At 37.9% G+C, this 19,043-nt stretch overlaps 2 protein-coding genes across 6 annotated transcripts in view; one reads left to right on the forward strand and one right to left on the reverse strand.

The window, feature by feature from the left end:
* Window positions 1-10,149, reverse strand: part of ANAPC10 (anaphase promoting complex subunit 10) — a 76,667-nt gene extending 66,518 nt beyond the window's left edge. For 4 of the 5 annotated variants that reach the window (XR_009519504.1, XR_009519503.1, XM_060012100.1 and 1 more), the window contains exons 1-2: window positions 9,886-10,149; window positions 7,575-7,701 (exon numbers count right to left, since the gene is read on the reverse strand). Coding sequence is in view for 3 of the 5 variants with exons in the window: in XM_060012100.1 (XP_059868083.1) it covers window positions 7,575-7,701; window positions 9,886-9,897 (139 nt within the window). In the remaining 2 variants the exon portion in view is untranslated. Of the gene's footprint in view, window positions 1-7,574; window positions 7,702-9,090; window positions 9,195-9,885 lie in introns of those variants that run through there. The other variant, XM_060012099.1, reaches the window with a different exon arrangement.
* ABCE1 (ATP binding cassette subfamily E member 1) overlaps window positions 9,300-19,043 on the forward strand; it is a 38,014-nt gene continuing 28,270 nt past the window's right edge. Inside the window, exons 1-4 of the mRNA XM_060012097.1 lie at window positions 9,300-9,434; window positions 14,692-14,825; window positions 15,832-15,917; window positions 18,476-18,573. Of these exons, the coding sequence (XP_059868080.1) occupies window positions 14,723-14,825; window positions 15,832-15,917; window positions 18,476-18,573 (287 nt within the window). The 5' untranslated portion in view covers window positions 9,300-9,434; window positions 14,692-14,722. The remainder of the gene's footprint in view (window positions 9,435-14,691; window positions 14,826-15,831; window positions 15,918-18,475; window positions 18,574-19,043) is intronic.

A 19,043-nucleotide genomic window follows, 5' to 3' on the forward strand; every position in this document is an offset into this window, starting at 1 on the left:
GCCTGTGTACCTAGAGCCTGTGCTCCGCAACAAGAGAAGCCACTGCAAGGAGAAGCCCACACACCGCAAGGAGGAGTAACCCCCACTCGCCGCAACTAGAGAAAGCCTGCGTGCAGCAATGAAGACACAACACAGCCAAAAATTTAAAATTTTTTTAAAAATTAAAAAATAAGAAAAAAAAGAATATTAGAAACTTCTGAAGCAGTCTAGGATACATGAAGCTAGAAAAAGGCACCATCCTCACTCAAACAACAAGAAAAGGCTAGATAAACTACAAACTCATAATTTTTCTTGAAAACATGAGTGCTTAAAATCACGCAGCAACCAAATATCCTGAAATCCAAGAAGGGTCAGCTCCCAGGTTAGGAGAGAAAGGATGGGCAGCCTGTCCCAACTGTGGTAGAGCATGGAAGGAAGGATCAGCGAGCAAATAAACATAGAAGGAGAAATCAGGTAGAATTTCAACAAATTGCTAAAGGCTAAGCATGGGCTATCATAAAAGTATAGCAGCCCTGGGAGTCACAAACACAAGGTGAACTCACTCTGACTCTCAGACTCTTTTCTAAGGGCCTCACTGTACACATTAGAGGACATTTTTTGGGGAAAACAAGAGATTGGAAAGCCTACGTCAGTGGTACATGCCTGGAGGAGGGGACAGACTGCCACTGCAGGAAAAGCAAAAACCCCAACCACACAGACCTATCCTTGCTGGGAGAAAAGTAAAAGAAAAAACACTCTACACTTGGGGAAGAAGCAGAAAACACTCCTTCCTCTGGGGATGGGGCAGAAAACTCTCTCCTAGGAAAGTCCAGAGTTTCACTATCATAGGTAGGAGGGACCAAAATGCTGAGAAAGTCCCAACCTGGAGGTCAGACATGCAAGGGCTGTCTAGGATTGAAGCTAGACCAGGAAAACAGAGAAGAAATCCTGCCTCTGATCCCCTGCACTGAGTTACAACCATCGCATTTTACTGCTGGAGGCAGGGCAAGAGGATGGAGAGAGACACCCTCTGAAGCACAGGGATACAGAGATAACTGAAAATGATTGTGGAGGAGGAACATTAAGAAAACTCCTCTGGCACAACAGCCCCGCCATAAGTACTGGGCATCTTTAGAGGAATTTGAAGCCTGTGATATTGAAAGTAACCATAATAAAACAAACAAACTCAAACCCAGCTCAATTCCTAACTAACACAACCCCCACTATAAAAGGCTGACAGAGGAAAACAGGTATCCATTTCAAAGTATAAATACCATTTTTCTCAGTATCTACTAATCTATATGTGATGTTTGGCATTCAGTAAACATTTATGACGCACAAACAAGCAAGAGAAACAAATATTATCAAAAGATAAAGCAATCACTAGAAATAGACTCAGAGATGAACCAGATGTTGAAACTAACAAATGGGGACTTTAAATAGCTATGATTAATACGTTAAAGAATCTAGGGGAAAAGGTAGATGAAATGCAGGAAAAGACAGGGAATTTCAACATAGGAGAAAACTCCTTTAAGAGTCAAATGAAAAAGCCATAATAAAAAACACCATATCAGAGATGAAAGATTCCGTAGACAGAATCATTAGTAGACTCAATAATGCCAAAGAAAGAAGTAGTAGACTTGAAGCTAGGCCAATTAAAAAACCCCAAAGCAAAACACAAAGAGAAAAAAAAAGAAAAAACAAAAAATAGAGCACCTAAAAGCAAGGGGACAAATACCAAATGGTCTAGCAAATTAAATGGTCTAGCATATGTATAATTGGATTCCCAGAAGGATGAGGATGGGGCAAAAGAAATACTTGAAGAAATAATGGCCATGAATTTTCATAAAGTAATGCAAGACATTAAACCAGAAGATCCAAGAATCTCAGTGGATCTCAAGCAGGATTAAACACACACACACGCATACACGTGGACACATAATGTTTATATTGCTGAAAATTAACGATAAAATCTTAAAGCCAGCTAGGAAAAAAGCCACATTAACTACAGCAGACTTTTCTTCAGAAACTATGCAAGCCAGAAGATACAGAATGACATTTTTACAGTAGTAAAAGGAGAAACCTGCTAACCTAGAATTTCATGCAGGGAACATATATGACAGTAATAAAAGCAAAATGAAATTTTTTTCAACCAAACAGTGCTAGCAGACCTGCAACACAAAAAATGTAAAGAAAGTTCTTCAGACAGGAGGAATATGATACCAGGCAGAAACCTGGATCTATTCAAAACAATAAAAAGTTCCCCAAATTGAAAACGTTAAAGTAAGCATAAAGTTTGTTTTTTAATCACTCCAAAATATAACTGATCTTTTAAAACAAAAATAGCAACAATATATTCTGGGGGTTTAAAATATGCAGAAATAAAATACATAACAAAAATGGCATAAAGCATGGGCATTAATTGGAAGTATACTGAAGGATTTGTATACCATATCTATAGTAGTATAATATTACTTGAAGGTAAACTGTGACAATTAAAGATGTACAGTGTAATCCTTAGGGCAATCCCTCAAAAATTTCAAAAAGGATGTATAACTAATGAGTCAATAGTGGAGATAAAAGAGAATCATAAAAAATACTGAATTTATCCAAAATCAGGTTTAAAAAAGAGGGAATAAATGGACAAAACCCCCCAAATTCCAAGGTCGTAGTTTTAAATCTAATTACATCAGTAGGTACATTAGGTGTAAATGGTCTAAATACTCCCAATTATAAGATAAAGAATGTCAGACTGGATTTTAAAAAGTAAGACCCAATAATATGCTGTCTATAAGAAATCCACTTCAAATAAAAAGATATATACAGTTTAAAAGTAAAAGGAAGAACTTCTAGTTTCCGATGTGACATGTAAAGAGTTTGGACAATGTCACTCTCATCCTCACAACAACAACAAAAAAGCTGAACTAACTGAAAACCAATAATTTTTCTTAGGTCCCAAAGAGGTCACAGGGCAAACCACCATCCAAAAAACTGAAGAGAACAGAAAACAGAATCACATCTTACCAGGAGCAGAAACCACCACTAGAGTTAGCAACTGGTAGGAAAACTTAAAGAGTAATTGAGTAATTGTTCATTCACTAATTGCTAGAGACTGAGTACAGACTAGCTTGAGAGATTAAAAGCTCCTGGAAGCCCAGCCTTAGAGAGGACTCCACATTTTCATGAGTTTTACCTCTAGGAGCCCCACCAGGTTCTCTTCAGGGTAAAGATCAGAGAAAATTCTCCAGTGCTTCCTGCAGATAGAGGGGGAAAGTAATCTTTATGAAATAAACCAAAAGCATTTTCTTCCCCTTTAACAAAGGCCTGACTTAAAGGAAAACTGTTTTAGCAGAACCTAAGCAACATGGGTTTTACCAGAGCCTGACATGGGGGAGGGAAAATACCCAACTCCATCCCCCTCTAGCCTTCCTGTCTCATCTAAGTGGGGAAAGAAAAGTTGAGAAGTGCTTGTAAGGTCACAGCCATGAACACAGGCCCACTAAAAGACTGAGATCTAATCAAAGGATTATAGAACACTTCCATTCCCCCCATAACTTACCACCATATCAACAGGGCTCCAACATAATATCAGGAGGTTAAATTCAAAAAACTGCAAGTTTAGATGCCATTTAAGGAGTCTCTAGGGAAATCCAAAGATAACAAGGAGACAAAAACAAAGACACTAAAGAAATTTTAGCCTCTGAATCTTAACCTTTACCCATCAGGCAGAAAATCAGCAAGTATATGGTTGAACTGAACAGCACAGTCAATCAGCTAGATCAAACTGATATTTATAGATTACTTCATCCAATGACAGCAGAATACACAATTCTTCTCAAGTTCACATGCAACATTAACGAAAATGGACCACATTTTGGGCTATAAAACACAATAAAAACATTTAAAAGAATAGAAATCACACAAAGTGTGCTCCCAGACCACAGCAGAATTAAACTAGAAATCATTAACAGAAAGCACTGCTTTCTGAAATTTAGCATTTATAGCATGAACTACATATATATTAGAAAAGAAGAAAGCTCTAAAGTCAATAATCTAAGCATTCACCTTAGAAAACTAGAAAAAGAAAAGCAAATTAAATCCAAAACAAGCAGAAGAAAGAAATAATAAAAATCAAAGAAAAAAATCAATGAAACTAAAAACAGCAAATTAATAGAGAAAAATTACCAATACCACAAGCTGGTTCTTTGAAAAGGTCAATAAAATCAATAAACCTCTAACCAGGCTAACCAAGAAAAAAAGAAAGAAGACACAAATTACTAATATAAAAAATGAAAGAGGGGCCATCACTACTGATCCCATGGACAATAAAAAGGGTAATAAAGGAGTATTATAGACTTCATGCCCACAAATTTGATAAATAAAATGGACCAATTCCTTGAAAGACACAATCTACCAAAACTCACACAAGAAGAAACAGATAATCTGAATAAGCCTATATCTATTACAAAAATTGAATAAAAAATTAATACCCTTCCAAAAGCAATCACCAGGCCTAGATGGTTTCACTGGTGACTTATGTCAAACTTTCAAGGAAGAAATAATACCTAGTCTGCATAATCTCTTCCAGAAAATAGAATCAGAGGGAATACTTTCTAACTGACTCTATAAAGGCAACATTACCCTAATAACAAAATCAGACAAAGACATCACAAGAAAGGTAAATTAAAGAACAATATCTCTCATGAACACAGATGCAAAAATTGTCAAGAAAATATTAGCAAATTGAATCCATGTATAAAAAGAATTATTTACCACAATCAATTGGAATTTATTCCAGGTATGCACAGCTGTTTCAACATTCTAAAATTAACTAATGTAATCCATCAAAACAAACAACAGGCTAAAGGAGAAAAACCACATGATCATATCATTAGATGTTGAGAAAACATTTGACAAATCCAACATCCATTCAAGACAAAATCTATTAGCAAACTAGAAATATAATGGAACTTCTTCAACTTTATATTATCTACAAAAAAACAACAGCTAACATCATATATAATAGTGAGAAAATAGAAGTTTTCCCACTATGATCAGGAATAAGGCAAGGATATCCCTTTTTGCCACTCCTATGCAACATCATGTTGCAAGTCTTAGCTAATGCAAAGGAAGAAATAAAAACAATAGAACCCAGCAATTCTACTTGTAAGTATTTACTCAAGAAAAATGAAAATATATGTCCACAAGAAAACCAGTACATGAATGTTTATAGCAGCTTCATCCATAATCACCAAATATTGGAAGCAACCTTATCTTAGTTAACTTAGCGCCTTAAAACACCAAACATGCATCACTTCACAATTTCTGTGGGATAGGAATTTGGGACCAGCTTGGTTGCGCAGCTTGGCTCTGGGACTCTCATGAGTTTGCGGTCAAGTTATCTGAAGTAATTATCTAAAAGCTTGACTAGAGCTGGAGAATCCATTCTAAGGTAGCTTACTCATTTGACTGTTGACAAAAGGCCTCAGTTCCCCACTGGCTATTGTCAGAAGGCCCTGTTTCTTTGCCACACCAACCTCTCCACAGGTCCCCTTGTTTCCTCACAAAATGGCAGCTGGCTTCCCCTAGAGTGCGTGATCCAAATAACAGCAAGGCAGAGCCACAATGTCTTTTATGATCTAGTCTCAGAAGTCACATACCATCATTTCTGCCATATTCTCCTCATCCCAGAGACTAACCCAGACACAATGTGACAGAGGTCATCAGAAGGGTACGAATACCAGGAAACGAGGATCACTGGGACCATCTGGGAAGCTGCTACCGTAAACCTAAATGTCCATTAACTGGTGAATAGGTAGACAAATTGTGGCACATCTGTACAGCGGAACAGTAATCAGCAATAAAAAGGAACCAACTCCTGATAGAACAATCACAAATGCATTATGCTAAGTGAAAGAAGCTGGACCCTAAGAGCTACATAAAGTATGATTACGTTTATATGGCATTCTGAAAAAGGCAAAACCAAAGGGACGCAAAATGGATCAGAGGTTGTCAGGGGTTTAGGAGGGGGCAGAAGACTGACTACAAAGGGACATGAGGAAATTTCTTTGAATGATAGAAATATTCTTTATTTGTGATGTGTTTGTTAAAATTCATAGAACTATGGGACTTCCCTGGCAGTCCAGTGGTTAAGACTCCGTACTTCCACTGCAGGGGGCTTGGGTTCGATCCCTGGTCAGGGAATTAAGATCCCACATGCCACGTGGTGCGGCCAAAATAATAAATAAATAAATTAATTAATTAATTAATTTTTTTTTTTTGTCATACGCGGGCCTCTCACTGTTGTGGCCTCTCCCGTTGCGGAGCACAGGCTCCAGACACGCAGGCTCAGCTGCCATGGCTCATGGGCCCAGCCGCTCCACGGCATGTGGGACCTTCCCGGACCGGGGCATGAACCCGTGTCCCCTGCATTGGCAGGCGGACTCTCAACCACTGTGCCACCAGGGAACCCCTAATTAATTAATTTTTAAAAATTAAAAACAAAAAAATTCATAGAACTATAAACACAAAAAGGGTGAGTTTTTCTGTATATCCCCAGCTACTCATAAAAAGAGAGAGTAAAGAATCTTAAGGGGAAACAGAAGAGGCTTGAGTGGGAAGACACTACAGGAGACAACATGTAAATAGTAGAAGTTTCTGAGGGAAAAGTGACTACCAAATCAATAACATTATCATTAACATTACTCAAGCTAAAAAACTTTCTCTGAGCTTGATTCTACAGACTCAAAATACTCATCAAATTATAGGTTAGACAGATGAGAAAAGGTACACATGTATCCTGGCACATCCTGGCAAAACTCTTGAAGTCTAAGAATAAACAGAAAGAGCTTAAATGCTGCCAGAAAGAAAGAACAAGTTACTTAGAAAGTGAGAGACAGGCATAGCCTTCTTAGTTGCAACATGACAAAAAAGAAAATGGTAAAACAGGATCCACAAATTTTTGAGAGAAAAGGACTGCCACCCAAGAATTCTATCCCAACCAAGAGTAAAATAAAGTTATTTGGGTATATGTAATCACTCAGAAAATGTATCAACCACTTATCCTATCCAGAGAAATAGCAAAAAAAAAAAAAAAAAAGCTAACCAAATAACTGAATGATACCAGAGAGAGGGTAAAAAGAGAATTTATGAGGGACTTCCCTGGTGGTCCAGTGGGTAAGACTCTATGGTCCCAATGCAGGGGGCCCAGGTTCGATCCCTGGTCAGGGAACTAGATGCTACATGCATGCTGTAACTGAAGAGTCCGCATACTGCAACTAAGTCTGCATGCCACAACTAAAGATCCCGAGTGCCACAGCAATCACTGTACTGCAACTAAGACCCGGCACAGCCTAAGTAAATAAATAAATATTAAAAAAAAAAAAGAGGGAGAGACCTTATGAGACATGTGCAGTTAAACTGAAGCAGATACTAGTAAAGCAATTGAGAAGATATATAACAAATGAAAATCCAATTAGATTTATTTTAGAATTAAAATAAAGCATCTTAACAGAAAGAATATTAAAGTTAGTCCAGTGCACAAGAAAACTTTCAGCAGTTACTATGAACAGCATTTTTGTGTTGTTTTGTTTTACCTGGTTTGCAAGATGAGAGTGACCAAACAGCTTGTGACCCAATTTCCCGTACTGTTCCAGTCCTTTCCAACTGCTTAGGGTCAGCACCGGGAGGTGTCTTATTTGGTGTGGTCATTTTAAAAATATTCTATGTAGAAAAAAAAAGTATCCACATTATACCCAGACCTGAGCATCTTTCTACAAAACATAAAAGTAAAAATTTAATAGCCAAATCGATCACTAATATATCCTGGATATTAATCATCTATTTCTCGAAAGCAGTTGACATAATCACTGTAATTAAAAACTCTTGGGAATTCAGTTTTTGTTTCTAAAATAGAACATATTATAACTTACAAGTTGTGCAAAGCAGCAGACTATAGTAGTCAAAGGGCACAGGATCAGGGTGTCAACTTCAGCCTCGCCTTGGGCTTTATTTCCTTTCCTGGCAAATGGGTTGATTTGATCTATACTCCTATAATGCTATGCAGTTGTATACCTCTATGAGTAAAAATTCCAATCCAAATGAAGTTTTTCCCTAGAAAAGTCAGACTGAAATACTCTTATTCCAGGAATATGTAAATATTGGTCTACATTTTAAATAATCCGTTAAGTAATGCAGAGAAAAATCACATCTTCTCATTAGTTGTCAAAAGCTCCATTTATATGTGCTCTTACCATAGTACATAAAGTCAGAAAAATGCCTTTAAGGTCTAGAAGTGAATAACTGGCTTATTCTAAACCACAAGTTTACTTCATCTTTTGTTAATCTTGGTAGGCATATCCAAACGTGAAAAAAAAAATAGTGGATTGTGAACAACATGTAAAACTGCTTCGGTAGTGCAAAGTTACAGCTATTGAACATCGTTATACGTAAATGCTGTTATAAACCTGTGCCAAAAGGTCTGTATACCATCTCCTTGACACCTCCTGAGTCAGATCTCAGTTGTTCCCTAATCTCCACACAAGCAGTTGATACTCTTTAAATAATAATAGACACTGGACTGCAAACTTTGGAAAGGCCTGAGGTTTAAACGCTCCATTAGCAATTTACTGAATAAATAAACGGATGAATGAATAGCTTCAATCGTAAAGTATTTGCCACCTGCAAGTTAAGTAAGGTCTGGGATGAGACGATTAAACCTGTGGCCACATTGCCAAACACCCAAACATGTCAAATTGTCCAAAAAAATGGCCCATCTCTATTATTGGAGCAGAATTTAACTGCCGAACTTGGTACTGGACGCCACCAAGTGGATAAAGCACGGAACTCGGAGAAGAACGGGTTCGTGGCCACACCGTTCAGGAGCTGAGGCCAAGGAGAGAACGCCACCACGAGCAGTGTTTGGACCAGACTCCGTGGGTTCTGCTTGACACCTCTGCCCGAAGTGCGAGAATAGGCAGCGGCTAAGGATCCATTCCTGACCCACCAGCTTTGAGGAAATCGGGAGCGAAATAGGAGATTGACATTGGGGAAGAGAACCCGTCTGCTTAAGCTAGAACCATTCTCCACTTCGGGGAAAGCCCACGCACTTACAGCTCGCAGACCCGGCTTGCCGCCACTCAGGTTTTCAGGAACCGCTGCAGTTCCGCGCCACTCCCACTCAGCTTCCCAGGCCCGCCTCGCTTACCCAACAACGTCAATTGGGGTCGCAGCACAATGACGTCACTCTCCGCCGTCTCGCCCTACCTCCCTCCAGGGCTCCGCGCAGCGCGCCCTGTCGCGCACGCGCACTACCTCCCTGTGGCATGCGTGAGGCGGCGGCTGGGCACCGCCATTTTGGCCAGTGGCCGTAGGAACACGTTGTGTGGCTGAGAAGTGAAAGCAAGAACTGATTTGGCCTCTGCGTTCCCCTCCGCAAGGGGAATCTGTTTCTCCAGGTACGTGAATAGCCTGGAAGGGTTTGGCCTTTAGCTGTAGTCTGCCACGGTCTACACACCGTAGGGACGTTCTCCCAGAGCCTTTGGTTAGGCCTCAGGTGGCGGCGGTGGAGACGGCAGCGGCGCGTGGCAGCCGGCTTGAGCGAGACAGCTGGAACCGCCGGAGCGCGGGCGTCGCCGAGAGCTGGGGACGCCTCGCGCTTCCCTCCAGCTGACTCGGCACTCTGCCACTGCGGCCCGCCACCCCCGCCAGGGGACCCGAAGATGGCCTTAGCTGCCATCCCCTCAGCGGTCCAGCCTCCAGTCCCCCCTTTCCCCCGCTCCTGCCCTAGGGCTGAATCTTACAGCAGCCTTCAGAACGCAGAGCGTCCCCTACCACCCCCACTCTTCCCCTGGCACCTTTGGAAGCCTTTTCTTCCACCGTTTGGGGATTGTGGAATGAGTGAATTACCTTTGCCGCCATGAAGTCGAATCCTGCTTGTCCACTCCCCGTCTGTAGACATGATGGCCAGACGTCACTGTGCTCACAGCAGCGTGTACTCTGCTGTAACCAGGGTTAGCTCAAATAATCTCCCAGGTGAACGCCTTTAACATTTCGGGTGCACTTTTATATCACTTTCCCCCTTGGTGACTTCTCCGTCTTCTCCTTTATCATATCTTAAACTCCTTGCGATCAGGTCTTTATTGAAAGGCCCTTTATTTTCCCTTCAGTGGTTCGTGCATTGCAGGAACGACGGCTAAAGCCGATTCCCACACCCCATAAACTACGCAAGCCCGTTTTCTCATTTTTTACGGTAAAATCGTAAGAGTGAGAAGTAGCCTTAAGAACAGTGTGTTTTGTTTTGCTTGAGGGTTTTTCGCCTTCTCTTGCACAGGACTGCTTACTAGGCATTTATGACAGTGGTATGTGTGTTGCAGTCCTCGGTACCTTTGTCCCTGATAATGAGAATATTCATTCTATACCATTTGCTTGACGATAATGCTTTGTTAGTGTTAATCAAGGGCTCTTATCTGTATCTGAACCAAAGAGTGTTGTTTTTGTTTTAGTGAAAAGCCTTGTTCTCCCCTATAAAAAATTTTTTTTAGGAAGAATATTTAATATAATTGCTGGGGTGGAGTAAGGAGAAAGCAGTTATTAATTTAGTGTCCCTTTTAATTGTCTTCAATTTAAGACTCTGAAGTCAGAGTTGTGCACCACTCCCAACTTACATGTTTTATAAAATTAATGACCTGCAATAGCATAGGTTAGAATATCTCACATGACATAAGCATCATTCGTTAACAGCAACCTTTCAAATGTTTGAACAGGGTGTTAAAATAATTTTGGTCTTAGACTGCAGATGGTTTCCATATCTCACTTCCTTTTTCCTCTCAGCTGGAATAATGACAGTGAAGGTCATTGAGTACCTATTTTTTAAATAAGTTTTTATATCTATCTATATATCTGTTTATTTATTTATGGCTGAGTTGGGTCTTCGTTACTGCGCGGGCTTTCTCTAGTTGCGGCGAGCAGGAGCTACTCTTCGTTGCGGTGCGCAGGCTTCTCATTGTGGTGGCTTCCCTTGTTGTGGAGCAAGGGCTCTAGGCATGCGGGCTTGAGTAGTTGCAGCATGCAGGCTCAGTAGTTGTGGCTCGCCGGCTTAGTTGCTTTGGAGCATGTGGGATCTTCCTGCACCAGAGATCGAACCTGTGTCCCCTGCATTGGCAGGGGAATTCTTAACCACTGCGCCAGCAGGGAAGTCCCTTGAGTACCTATTTTGAGCACAGTTTTCAGATTTGAAATACCTTCAAGGAGTCAGTTACTACAGGCTTCCCCTCCAAGCTTTCATGTGCTATGTCTTTCTCATGGAAAAAAAAAGGAGGGGCTCTTTCTTGCCAATTCTTGAAACTAACATAGAAATTTAATTAATAATAGTGTTTACACTGTTAATTAACAGTTCTACAAAGAATCTGTATTCATTTTTCTTAAATGCATTATAATTTATCACTTTTTTATATAAATCAGCTTATTAACCATCTCTGGTAGGTTTTTATTTTATAAAAATCACCTTTTATAGTCATTTGGTTTTTTAAATGGTTTGAAATAGTAGGTGAAACATTTTAGTAGTTTGGGAGAAATAAACTTTAACGTAAGCAGTTTCATTGATAAATCAATGAAGATTTATCCCCTATAGGGGAATTCATCATGCTCATTCACCATAATTAATATGGTGTCCAGTTTTATTTTAATAGCTAACTAAAGAGTCTTCAGTTTCTAGGGAGTTGGCACTTCCAGAATGATAGCTTTTTTGTAGCAGTTCAAAAGTCATTTATTTTCTTCTTATTCTAATCTTTAGGAGGCCTGCCTGGACCAATTTCTAAAGGTTATAAAGGGGTAAAGTGAACCTATCAGCATAACTGTTTATTACATAAAATTTTAGTTACCTTTTGGGTGATTTTTTTTTCCAATAATATACTTTAGTGGATAACTGTCACTGTAAAATATTGGTAACTTGCAGGACTCCTGAAGTTGTTATAACCTACAGGAAAATGATTTACTATGTCTAAATTCATTTTCTCATTTCATTCAGTGGAAATGTTTGAGCTCCTACTATGTGGTAGGCACTGGTCCAGCCACTGGGATAAACAGACAGACAAAAATTCCTGCACTCATGATGGAGTACCTTCTGCTTGGAGAGGGAAAAATATTGTCTGTGTGTAGAGAGAGAATATATAAATGCATATATATATATATACATACACACAGTAAACGTGTACATATACCATATATACACATATATATGAAATATATATGAGCTAAGGAGAAGAATAAAACAAGAGAGTTTTATATTTTTTGGTAATATAGCTAGAGAAGGCTCATTGAGAATAAACATTAAGGACTTGAAGGAGTGAGCCATGTGACTCACTAGGGGAAATAGCATTATAGGCAGAGGGAGCAGAAAGGCCAAGACCCTGAAGCAAAGATTGACAACCATTTGCTTTAGCCATGTGAAAAACAGTGATAACCTGACAAGTTGTTTTGATAGAATGATGGGCACTAAAGGCTGGAATGGATTCCAGAGAAAATACCTAGAAAGAAATTTGAAACACTGACTATAGGCAACTCTTTTACATAGTCTCACTATAAAAGGAAGGAGAAATGAAGCAATGGAGGAAGATGGGGTCAGATAATGTAGTGTTTGAATGCTGATGGGAATAAGCCAGTAGAAAGAATAGTTGGTGATGTGAAAGACATGAGAGAGAATTGTTGGAACATTCTCCTTAGCAGATATCTTTTAGTTTGCAAAGGGACTTAGCTATGGAAATACATATAGTATGGTTGCTGGTTGGCATAGTTTCACTTGAGATGATACTAGTCAGCATGGTTTTGTTTTTTCTCTTCCCATTTTCTGCTGCATGTGTGCAGGTGAAGAGTTGTGATTAACCAGGATTATAGATGAGGGTGTAAGTGATTGACAACGGAATTTTAGGTGGGTACAGAGATACAAAGATACAAAAGGCTGAAGGACAGTGGAAATGTGGTAGAATTGAGAGATAATGTTAGGTCTGAGGAATGGGGGAGTTCAAGGGGTTGTTGGATTGTTGTGTATGAGAGAGGTGAACTGAAAAGATAGGGATGGTGGTTGGAGAATGGGGTATTTGAAAGGTAGGTTATGGAAAAAACGCAGTTATTTGTAATGACAAGGTGAAGGATTTGACCAAAGGAATGAGTGGCTATGGTAGGGTGAAAGACAAGATCACTAGAGGAGAGAGGTTAATGAACTGAGATGACAGGCTGTTAATAGAAGGATCATCTATGAATATATTAAAATCACCAAGAGTTATGACAAGAGTTGTTAGAGTGAACATTAGCTAAGGGCCGAAATTTCAAAGAATGGGAGGGAGTGATCTGATGGTCGGTAAATGACTAAAGCGGGTGGATGACCTAAGAGGCAAAAGTGGCTGTTTTTAGTGAGGAGAGAGAATCGTCTGGGAGCGGTACTGAGGAGCAAGATCTTTTATTCCCCTCCAAACCTAATGATATTGAGGGGTTATGAGAAGGACTGGAGAGTTCTATAAGAGGAAGCAGTCTGTCAAGAAAAATCTAGATAGAGGATCACAGTCATTGATAGAAAAAGCCAACAGAATGTCTTTGTTGGTCAATAATCTTTTGGCTTCAGGTTCTTTCATTACATATTGGAATAAACTGGAGTAGTAAGGCACTTTTTCGAATTACTTACTTTAATCACATTCTAAGAAAATTAATGTCAATCACTAAGTCCAATATTATAAAAGATTAAGTTAACTTTGACCTCAACTACATAATTGATGGTGCTGTTAAATATCAAGACTTTAAAAAGCTCCAAAAGTGAGTATATACATATAGTTACTTGGTCTCCTTTTCATTTCAGTGCCGTTAACATAAAATTCATCATGGCCATATTGTAAATTCCCAGGTAAAGCAGTTTTTACTTTTTCCAGTTGACCAACATGATGGTTACACCCTTAATAATTATTTGCCATTTCCATCAGTAGTGCATTGTAGTCAGATGGCTAAGCCATGAAGTGATGCTTAGTTTGAGGGAGGAAGTAAACACCTTTATCATATGTATGTTTTCATGTCAAGTCTTACTATTCTGTTTCATTGGTCTGTGTTCATACACTGGTATCAGCATCAATTTCTGAGGCCTTATATCATTTTTTTCATATGTCAAGTGTAGGTTCCCTCTTCCCCCTTGCTCTTTTCCATTTTCCTGGCTATTACTACTTTTCTTTTTGTATAAGAGCTTTAGATTTGATTTGTCTGATTCATTTTTTTTTTTCCTCTCCTTGAGATTGGATTAAATATATAAATTCAGGGAAGGTTGAAATCTCTGATATTGACTATTCTTTATTGTGAAAACTGAGACAGCATGTCATTCTACTTGTTCAGGTCTTTTGTGTCTTTCAGTGGTATTTTGAAAGTTTCTGCACATGTGTATATATATCTTGTTAAGTTGATCCCTAGATCTTTTCTTTTTTCTGACTGTTGAAAGTGGTATTTTTTCCTTCATTATATAAATCTTCTGATGAATGGACTATATGTAAAATTTTGTTTTTCCAGCCTTACCAAATTATTTTATTGCTTTTACTAGTTTTTTTTAAACTAGTTCCAGGTATTAATATCTGAATATAGTGATAACTTATCTCCTCCTGTCTAACTTTTTATGCCTGTGACTTATTTCTCTTAACTAATTGCATTGACTATGCCATAATTTTGTTAATTTTTCTTTAATAGAGGAACTGGATATTGTTACTTCCTTAGAATTATGGCGGATAAATTAACAAGAATTGCTATTGTCAACCATGACAAATGTAAACCTAAGAAGTGTCGGCAGGAGTGCAAAAAGAGTTGCCCTGTGGTTCGAATGGGTAAGCTGTTCTGTGGATCATTTAAGGATAAGAGAAGGTTTTAAAAGGAATACACTGTCTTTATGGTTCTATAGGCTTTAGTATATACTTTTCTCCCCCGTTAGTTTCTTTAAAATGTAAAAATAAGACCAGATTTTGTTCTAAATTTCTTTTAATGCTTTGTGACTAAATGATCCTGTTTAAGTTCATTGAATACAAAATCAAACCAGAGTTCAAATTACTGAGATTCTTACTGTCCTACAAAATCCTATGGTTACTTTAAGTCATGAAGAAAGGACTGCCAAGATGTTTGTATTGATATTTGATAGTATTCTCCTTAAAAAAAAAAAAAAAAGCTTAATATGAATGACTATTCATGAGGTTTTGCTATATTTTCAAGAGTAAATAAATTTACGACCATTCAGAATTGATGACTTGTTGGTCGTCTTTAAGGGCTAAACAAAATAATTTTTACTTTAAATATACTAGTGAGGTATAAGCTTACTAAATCTTAAAAGGAAATTTAGATGTCATGTGTTACAGTCTACCGTGCTATTCAGAAATTCCATTATTAATATCCCTAATGCCAGGTTTAATTTTGTTTGTGTATTAGATGTCCACATACCTTTGGGGAGCTTCCCTGATTTAGCTAACGTATTTCATTCCCTTATCTGGTGTACATTACCATTTTCAAGGCATATTTTATGGATTATATATTCAGGTCAGTCAGCTTAAAAGTAAAGCTGTTTTAGGATCTGCTGTATTTTTATTAGCATATTTTCTTCCCGTAGTAGATTAAACAAATAAGCATATTAGAGTCATCTCTGCCTTGCCTGACAACAGTATTCATATAAGTAGTTAAGTTCAGTAATCTATCCAAAGCACTGATTTATATTTCTCTCTGTGGCCTTTCTTTTTGAAAACTTGATTCTATATGGAAATTTGGAACCAGAATTGCCGAAATAACAGTGTTCAGAAAATTAGAACATCAGAAGAAATGACTTAATTCTATCTTTTCCTTTGCCAGGAAAATTATGCATAGAGGTTGTCTCCCAGAGCAAAATAGCGTGGATTTCTGAAACTCTTTGTATTGGTTGTGGTATTTGTATTAAAGTAAGTGATATTTTATTTATTGGATCAAATTTGTAACCTAAAAATGAAATCTAAAACTTCTGAGTACATTATAACTATTTTTAGAGCCAAATATAAAACATTGAATAAAGAATACAAATTCAGAAAAATAGTGTTCTTATATCAATATTATTATTGCTTTTTCAATTAATTAATCACCCCACTTAACAGTTATCCTTAAAAAATAATAATAAAAGTTATTTTTGCTGTATGCAACTTCGTAAAGCCATTTCCAACCAAAATTAATTTTTTTTCACCCTTTTATGAGACGGACATTCTCCAAGTCTTTACCGGAACTTTTTTGAAATATAAAAAATATGAGTCATATTACATACATTTTTTTCAAGTCTGTGTTTAATTTTATTTTTTAAATTTATTTATTTCATTTATTTATTTGGCTGTGCCGGGTCTTAGTTGTGGCTCGAGGGCTCCTTAGTTGTGGCATGCAAACTCTTAGTTGTGGCATGCACGTGGGGTCCGGTTCCCTGGCCAGGGAACGAACCTGGGCCTCCTGCATTGGGAGCGCAGAGTCTTAACCACTGCGCCACCAGGGAAGTCCCTGTGTTTAATTTAAAATTCACACTTTTTTTTTTTTTTTGCGGTACACGGGCCTCTTACTGTTGTGGCCTCTCCTGTTGTGGAGCACAGGCTCCGGACATGCAGGCTCAGCGGCCATGGCTCACGGGCCCAGCCGCTCCACAGCATGTGGGATCTTCCTGGACCGGGGCATGAACCTGTGTCCCCTGCATCGGCAGGTGGACTCTCAACCACTGCGCCACCAGGGAAGCCCCTAAATTCACACTTTTAAATAAAAATGGACACAGCCAAAAATTTTTTTAATTTAACCTAATCCTTAAGTACTGCTTTTGCTGTGTTATACATTCTTCTATTGTTGGATTTATCCCAATAGTGTAATTTTTCAAGATACCTCAGTTTTTGTTATACTGAATGGTTTGAATAGGGTATTTTACTAAAGAATGATGGATTTCCAACTTTAGTTCATAAAAGATATTTAGGAGCCAGTGTATAAAGTTCTTAAATTAGTTATTTTTATTTACAGATAATATATTTTAGAAAGGAGATTTCCCAAAATATGGATACCATCTGTTATTTTTTCTAATAAGGTTTGTGTATTTTACATTGGTTTCTGAATCCTCGGTTAAGTATCCAGAAGTACTAGACTTGGTACCTGAAAGCGTTTTTTCTTGTTTTTAAAATATAAGCAGGAGATATTTCTTCCAGCAAATACTTACTAATCTTTTATTATTTGCCTGCCAGTGTTTTGGGTGGTGGAAATCTTATTTTGAACAATATATTCGATTTTATTTTCTTTCCTCACTGCTATAAAAAAATGAGATTCCAGAATTTGGGGTATGCACTTCAATGGCTGAAAAGAAACTGATGTGATGAATTGTTTGTGGGGGGCGGGTAGTGTATACCCCCTGAACACTAAGATACTTGTAATGCACCACATATATGAGCAATGTGGCTATTTTTTTCTTTGTAGATTAAGAGAAGTTTAAATTACTTGCAGCCTGTAAGCATTTTATGTACGTTGATGGAGTAATAGAGGATTCTGTAAATGGAGGTAATTCCGTTTGCAGAAAAAATCTCGTGTAAAGAATTAATAATTTTTTTTAGAGGTTGGTGATTATTTTGCTAGAAAACAAACAGAGAGTGTTGTTTTTTAAACCTCTATGTTCTTGTAACTTAGGAAATGGGAATTCCCTGAAATCTTTATATACAGAGACTTGAATTAGTCCCCTGAGCTCATTGAACAGTTCTGCTGAACAGATTTCTAATCTGAGGTTATACTCTTTGGTTGTACCTTTATAGTCATCTGTACCGCTGAGAAATTTTTCTAGCCACGTTACCACTCTTAAATCACCTTCCAGTTCTTGCCATTCTTGTTCCTTGGGCATTTATCTGATTGATAGTCACTTATTGTTTGAATAAGTTTTTCTATGAGGTTTTTTATGTGAATTTTCTCAGTTGGAATATGAAGTATTTTTTTCATATGGGATGGTTACAAATCACAATGGAAAGACGTTAGTCCTTGCTCTGTGCAAATACTATGCTAGCTGTTGTTGGGACGTAAGTAGACCAAGAAAGGTACAATCCATGACCTTAAAGGACTTTACAAGGTAGAAATGGAAGCATACAGAGATAGGAAGAAGATAAAGGGAAGGCGTTTCTCATTGACTGAATATGGAACTGTATGCTCAATAACCGTGTTTTATCTTGCTCTTAACCTTCTCATACAAAAGCCTCCAGTTCTGTAAGGTTTTGCATTAAGTATTAAACATATTAAATGTCCAGGATTATACCAGTCACTAGGGGGAATGCAGAATTATTAGATATGATTCTTGCCTTCAAGGAACTTAACTTTTTTAAGCAAAGGATAGGAAATGAAACAATATTTTACGTCTATGTGAAACTCCCACTTTTGGAAGATAAATTATAAAAATTTCTTCATCTGTTCATTTTAGTCATGCCTATATTTCTAAGAATTAACAGAAAACTAATTCTTTAAATAACAGAAGTGCCCCTTTGGTGCCTTATCAATTGTCAATTTACCAAGCAACTTGGAAAAAGAAACAACACATCGATACTGTGCCAACGCCTTCAAGCTTCACAGGTATATTTCCAAGTCAACATTCTTCTTTATTTCAGTCAAGAGTAAATCCATTTGGAATCTTCAGAGAAATAACAAAAATGGAAAAAAAGTGGTATTAACTTTTACATCCACTAAAGCAAAATACAGTATTATAACATCATGCAGAATCATACTGTATATGTCAGTGGTTCATTCTAGCTAACATTAGAATTACCTGAGGGTCTTTTTAAAACTACTAATGCCCAGGTAATTTCAGCCCAGTTGAATTACATCTTATCTCTGGATGTACAGTCTGGACTTAGTAAGTTGAAAAGGCTCCCAGTGATTCTAATATACAGTTGGGGGTGAGAATCACTGTTGTTAATAATATCCTTATCCCCAGAATACTTTTAAGGGAACTCATCTTGATTTTATTTATCTATTAATCTCGTAATCTGCAGAGAATATTACTCTGGACTTCGACATATATTGTTAATGACGCATTCTTTGAG

The sequence above is a fragment of the Delphinus delphis genome, chromosome 5, assembly GCF_949987515.2.
Source record: "Delphinus delphis chromosome 5, mDelDel1.2, whole genome shotgun sequence".
NCBI classification, from domain to species: Eukaryota; Metazoa; Chordata; class Mammalia; order Artiodactyla; family Delphinidae; genus Delphinus; species Delphinus delphis.